This window comes from Babylonia areolata, chromosome 11 (assembly GCF_041734735.1).
Source record: "Babylonia areolata isolate BAREFJ2019XMU chromosome 11, ASM4173473v1, whole genome shotgun sequence".
Lineage (NCBI taxonomy): Eukaryota > Metazoa > Mollusca > Gastropoda > Neogastropoda > Buccinidae > Babylonia > Babylonia areolata.
Window position 1 is genome coordinate 25,304,777 of NC_134886.1, and position 7,500 is coordinate 25,312,276.

The 7,500-nt window shown below is 43.5% G+C and overlaps 1 protein-coding gene across 1 annotated transcript in view; it reads right to left on the bottom strand.

Annotated features, from left to right (window-relative positions):
- Positions 1 to 7,423, bottom strand: part of LOC143287345 (toll-like receptor 6) — a 16,096-nt gene extending 8,673 nt beyond the window's left edge. Inside the window, exons 1-3 of the mRNA XM_076595306.1 lie at positions 7,296 to 7,423; positions 1,973 to 2,125; positions 960 to 1,171 (exon numbers count right to left, since the gene is read on the bottom strand). Of these exons, the coding sequence (XP_076451421.1) occupies positions 960 to 1,171; positions 1,973 to 2,125; positions 7,296 to 7,322 (392 nt within the window). The 5' untranslated portion in view covers positions 7,323 to 7,423. The remainder of the gene's footprint in view (positions 1 to 959; positions 1,172 to 1,972; positions 2,126 to 7,295) is intronic.
- Positions 7,424 to 7,500: the final 77 nt, after the last annotated feature.

Here is a 7,500-nt window from a genome sequence, read left to right on the forward strand (position 1 = left end):
ACTGATCATTTACGTTGCTGAATGTTTGGACACACACACACACACACACACACACACACACACACACCACACACACACACACACACACTTTCAAAGTGTTTAATCCCTCCCCCCTCCCCCCCAAACACACACAATTGCAAAGTGTTTTTTTTTTTCCTTTAACCGCCTCTTTAGAGCATGGTGATGACAACAGCTTCAACACAAGAAATATTAACAATGGAAACAATCAGAACCACATGACTGAACATATTGTAAAAAGCAAATCACCACTCAGTCCCAAATTAGGAACGGCAGATTCAGTGAATGGCAAAACGTAATTTCTACAGACTATTCCGAATGGAGACAATCAGAACCACATAACTGCACAGATTATAATCACTACTCAGCCCAAAATTAGGAACGGCAGATTCACTGAAAGGCAAAAAACATTTCTACAGACTATTCCAGACAATTAGATATAAAACATATATCCGCCCCTCCCATCCTCTCCCCCCCTCTCTCTACCACCCCCTCCCCCCCATGACCCCCAACCTCTCCGAACCGTCCTCTTCCTCCCACACACACACTCATACACGCATGCACGCCCTCTCCCTCACACACACACACACACACACACACACACACACACACACACACACACACCACACACACACAGACACACACACTCATACACGCCCTCTCTCTCCCCCTCACACACACACGCCACACACACACACACACACACACACACACACACAAACACACACACACACAAACACACACCACACACACACACACCACACAGACACACACACACACACACACACACCACACACACACTCATACACGCCCTCTCTCTCCCCCTCACACACACACGCACGCACACACACACACACACACACACACACACACACACACACACACACACACACACACACACACACACACACATGACGCGCCACTCATCTCACACAAAACACCTCTGAAACCAGCGTAAGTCGCACGTGCAGCTGAAGGGATTGTGCGACAGATCCAGAGAGTTGAGCTGCCGGCGAAGCGGCCATGGCAAGATGCTCTCGTTCACAACAGTGATGTCGTTGCCCGAAAGTTTGAGGCTCCGAATCGAGCTCACATTACGCAGCGCACGGCCCACAACTGCAGAACCCAAGCCGTTGGCTGACAAATCCAGTGACTGAGAAGAAAAATAGAAGAAGGAGTTGAATAAAGCAGAATGAGATTATTTTCAAGCAACAATATTTACATGAATATCAACATAGACAGACAGATGAAGCAATGTGTGTGTGTGTGTGTTTGTGTGTGTGTGTGTGTGTGTGTGTGTGTGTGTGTGTGTGTGTGTGTGTGTGTGTGCTTATTTTTCACTTTGCTGCGAAGGCACCATTTACTCAAACATATCGTTCTCAGAACGTCAGTACAAAACCCCAGTCACATGCCTTCTTCTTCGTTCGTGGGCTGCAACTCCCACGTTCACTCGTTTGTATACGAGTGGGCTTTTACGTGTATGACCGTTTTTACCCCGCCATGTAGGCAGCCATACTCCGTTTTCGGGGTGTGCATGCTTGGTATGTTAATGTTTTCATAACACACCAGACGCTGACAGGGATTACAGGATCTTTAACGTGCGTATTTGATCTTCTGCTTGCGTATGTGATACACACGGAAGAGGTTCAGGAACTAGCAGGTCTGCTGATATGTTGACCCTTGAGGTCGGGGGAAAACAAAAATCCACCCTTTACCCACCAGGCGCCGTTACCGAGATTCGAACCCAGGACCCTCGGATTGAAAGTCTAGCGCTTTAGCCACTTGGCTATTGCGCCCGTCACATGCTTATGACACATAGACTGTCCGTGTATGCCAACGTAACAATGAACAGGAAAACCGAGGGATGGAACGAATTGATGAACGGATGCGATGGAAAAATAAGAAAAAAAAAAAAAAGAGCTGGTCTTGTCATCAAATTGCAAGACTCTCTCACCTGTAACTTGGGAAGCCTCCAGAGCAAGTCCTCTGGGAAGAAACTCTTGCCGATTCGTTTCAGACACAGATCTGTCAGCGACGTCAGTGGTGATAGCAGCTGCCGCATTTCCCGGGGTGAAAGTTCCATGTTAGTGTTGATGATCCGCAGGCTCTGAAGACAACACAGCTGGCAGACTGACGATTGGCGGATGTTGCCGAGGCCCATAATAAAGTTAAAATGTTATGACAGACTACCACTGTATCAGAGAAAAAAAAGTAAAAACAAAAACAAAAATAAAACAACAACAACAAAAACCACCGAATAAAATGCATCACCAACGACAACAAAGGGCACCATGTGTCAGTTTTTCTTTTGTTCTTTTTTCATATTTCTAATATTTCTTTATATCATTATTTCTTTAATTTTGCGCAATCCAAATGTGTTATAATATGTTTTGGAGATCTGAATGTTTGTTTTCAGTGCCTGTGAAAAATATGTGAATCCAGTGTAATGCACTTACAATCAACCCCTACAGGTGAATGTGAATTGTGTGTTTGTACTTACTTGCAAGGAACGTTAACTTGTTTTATGGGGGTATGATAAAGTCTGAAGTCTAATTAAAGCCTGTCTTGGTCTCTGACTGGTAAAGGTTGTTTGCTGGTTTCTCCTTGGGGGGGATAAACTAAAAATTGATTAAAAGTAATTATGAGAGGTTCTTAAAATTATGCTCCGACAACTACTCCAACACACCAGTGCAAGTCAGTTGTTTTAGGTTAACTCTCTCCATACGAACGGCGAAAGAGACGACGTTAACAGCGTTTCACCCCACTTACCACCATCAAAATATTGCAAGCGGAAGGCTCTTATACTGAAGAGGTGAATGTTGACAAAGAATACCACAATTCTGACGACAGAAGCTAAAGGTTGGGTCATTGAGACACCCACTGGACATCCGAGGGGTCTGTGTAGAGGAGAAGAGAGGACTGGCCGTACTGAGTGAGTTAAAGGCTAAAACAAGGCTGATTTAAGACACTTCTTTTCTTTCTTTATAGGAAATGACACCACCAGTGGCCGTATTCAAGAGACCATTGTGGATGTGGGTAAATGTGTACCTGCGGGTAATCCGCCTGAGGCAAGGCAAACTATCAGAAAGTAAGTAGCATCCGGTAATAAGGAACACACGTGCCTCCCGCGCGTGGACAAACCCCGAAGGCAATTTACCCTTACTGACAGGGGTGACTGCCCACGAAGCAGAGGTAAATATGTCGGATCCTTTAAACATTCTTTTTGACGGAAAACAGGCGTGCTTTGCGGATAACACATGTTTTGCGAATTCTCTTGACAATGCTGTGCAGTGTAAAGTAAAACTGAGAGCATGCACAGAAGGGAATCACCGGGATTCTAACTGTGGACAATGGGTTGTCTGGCTGAGCGCGCGTGTCTTGAATACGAAGGTAACTTAGTCTTCACGTTAAATTCTATACCATGTCAAAGATTATTTGCCTGAAGGTGAAATCAATGTTGTCTTGAATACGGTCCCAGAGCTCCCTCACAGAACATCGTACACCATCCGTTGAAACGATCATATATGGTCCCAGAGCTCTCTCACAGAATATCGTACATCATCCGTTGAAACGATCATATATGGTCCCAGAGCTCTCTCACAGAATATCGTACATCATCCGTTGAAACGATCATATATGGTCCCAGAGCTCTCTCACAGAATATCGTACATCATCCGTTGAATGCGATCATATATGGTCCCAGAGTTCCATCACAGAATATCGTACACCATCCGTTGAAACGATCATATATGGTCCCAGAGCTCCCTCACAGAATATCGTATATCATCCGTTGAAACGATCATATATGGTCCCAGAGCTCCATCACAGACTATCGTACATCATCCGTTGAAACGATCATATATGGTCCCAGAGCTCCCTCACAGAATATCGTACATCATCCGTTGAAACGATCATATATGGTCCTAGAGCTCTCTCACAGAATATCGTACATCATCCGTTGAATGCGATCATATATGGTCCCAGAGTTCCATCATAGAATATCGTACATCATCCGTTGAAACGATCATATATGGTCCCAGAGCTCCATCACAGACTATCGTACATCATCCGTTGAAACGATCATATATGGTCCCAGAGCTCCCTCACAGAATATCGTACATCATCCGTTGAAACGATCATATATGGTCCTAGAGCTCTCTCACAGAATATCGTACATCATCCGTTGAATGCGATCATATATGGTCCCAGAGTTCCATCATAGAATATCGTACATCATCCGTTGAAACGATCATATATGGTCCCAGAGCTCCATCACAGACTATCGTACATCATCCGTTTAAACGATCATATATGGTCCCAGAGCTCCCTCACAGAATATCGTACATCATCCGTTGAAATGATCATATATGGTCCCAGAGCTCCCTCACAGAATATCGTACATCATCCGTTGAATGCGATCATATATGGATCCAGAGCTCCATCATAGAATATCGTACATCATCCGTTGAAACGATCATATATGGTCCCAGAGCTCCCTCGCAGAATATTGTACATCATCCGTTGAAACGATCATATATGGTCCCAGAGCTCCATCACAGAATATCGTACATCATCCGTTGAAACGACAATATATGGTCCCAGAGCTCCATCATAGAATATCGTACATCATCCGTTGAAACGATCATATATGGTCCCAGAGCTCTCTCATAGAATATCGTACATCATCCGTTGAAACGATCATATATGGTCCCAGAGTTCCATCACAGAATATCGTACACCATCCGTTGAAACGATCATATATGGTTCCAGAACTCCATCATAGAATATCGTTCATCATCCGTTGAAACGATCATATATGGTCCCAGAGCTCCCTCACAGAATATCGTACATCATCCGTTGAAACGATCATATATGGTCCCAGAGCTCCATCACAGAATATCGTACATCATCCGTTGAAACGATCATATATGGTCCCAGAGCTCCATCACAGAATATCGTACATCATCCGTTGAAACGATCATATATGGTCCCAGAGCTCCCTCACAGAATATCGTACATCATCCGTTGAAACGATCATATATGGTCCCAGAGCTCCATCATAGAATATCGTACATCATCCGTTGAAACGATCATATATGGTCCCAGAGCTTCATCACAGAATATCGTACATCATCCGTTGAAACGATCATATATGGTCCCAGAGCTCTCTCACAGAATATCGTACATCATCCGTTGAATGCGATCATATATCGTCCCAGAGTTCCATCACAGAATATCGTACATCATCCGTTGAAACGACAATATATGGTCCCAGAGTTCAATCACAGAATATAGTACACCATCCGTTGAAACGATCATATATGGTCCCAGAGCTCCATCACAGAATATCGTACATCATCCGTTGAAACGACAATATATGGTCCCAGAGCTCCATCACAGAATATCGTACATCATCCGTTGAAACGATCATATATGGTCCCAGAGCTCCCTCACAGAATATCGTACATCATCCGTTGAAACGATCATATATGGTCCCAGAGCTCCATCACAGAATATCGTACATCATCCGTTGAAACGATCATATATGGTCCCAGAGCTCCATCACAGAATATCGTACATCATCCGTTGAAACGATCATATAATTATGGTCCCAGAGCTCCATCACAGAATATCGTACATCATCCGTTGAAACGATCATATATGGTCCCAGAGCTCCATCACAGAATATCGTACATCATCCGTTGAAACGATCATATAATTATGGTCCCAGAGCTCCATCACAGAATATCGTACATCATCCGTTGAAACGATCATATATGGTCCCAGAGCTCCATCACAGAATATCGTACATCATCCGTTGAAACGATCATATATGGTCCCAGAGCTCCATCACAGAATATCGTACATCATCCGTTGAAACGATCATATATGGTCCCAGAGCTCCCTCACAGAATATCGTACATCATCCGTTGAAACGATCATATATGGTCCCAGAGCTCCATCATAGAATATCGTACATCATCCGTTGAAACGATCATATATGGTCCCAGAGCTTCATCACAGAATATCGTACATCATCCGTTGAAACGATCATATATGGTCCCAGAGCTCTCTCACAGAATATCGTACATCATCCGTTGAATGCGATCATATATCGTCCCAGAGTTCCATCACAGAATATCGTACATCATCCGTTGAAACGACAATATATGGTCCCAGAGTTCAATCACAGAATATAGTACACCATCCGCTGAAACGATCATATATGGTCCCAGAGCTCCATCACAGAATATCGTACATCATCCGTTGAAACGACAATATATGGTCCCAGAGCTCCATCACAGAATATCGTACATCATCCGTTGAAACGATCATATATGGTCCCAGAGCTCCCTCACAGAATATCGTACATCATCCGTTGAAACGATCATATATGGTCCCAGAGCTCCATCACAGAATATCGTACATCATCCGTTGAAACGATCATATATGGTCCCAGAGCTCCATCACAGAATATCGTACATCATCCGTTGAAACGATCATATAATTATGGTCCCAGAGCTCCATCACAGAATATCGTACATCATCCGTTGAAACGATCATATATGGTCCCAGAGCTCCATCACAGAATATCGTACATCATCCGTTGAAACGATCATATAATTATGGTCCCAGAGCTCCATCACAGAATATCGTACATCATCCGTTGAAACGATCATATATGGTCCCAGAGCTCCATCACAGAATATCGTACATCATCCGTTGAAACGATCATATTTATGATTTTGGAGAAACCAGACTACAAAACTTCAAACCAATTTTTATCATAAATCACTATAATGAAGACATTTGCGCGCGCGCGCGCGCGCGCGCGCGCACGCACGCACACACACACACACACACACACACACACACACACACACACACACACACACACAGCAATCAAATCAACTGATTCATATGGAGAAGAAACAGACAGGGAAAGAAACAGATGAGAGACAGAGTGAAAAAGAGAGTGAAAATATATATAGGGACAGAGACGCAGAGAGAAAGAGAGAGGGACAGAGACACAGAGATAAAGAGAGTGAAGAGATATATAGAGACAGAGACTGAGAGAGAAAGAGAGAGAATATATATATATATATATATATATATATATGTGTGTGTGTGTGTGTGTGTGTGTGTGTGTGTGTGTGTGTGAGTGTAGTGACAGAGACAGAGAGAGAAAGAGACAAACAAACAGACAGACAGACTGTCAGCCAGAGAGATTTAGAGACTCACAGAGACAGATATACAGAAACAGACACATTGAATACCTCCAGATTTGGACAGTGCTTGAACATGTGCTCTACGTACACTCTGGTGTATTTAATAACTCTGTTTTGCTCTAGAAACAGTATTTTCAAGGAAGAGCTGTTGAAAGCGAAACGATTATAATATTTGAGAGTATACATATCCATCAGCACTAGATGTTCTAGTCTTGGAAGGTCGGCAATGAAATTGTCATTCAGTGTGTCCAAC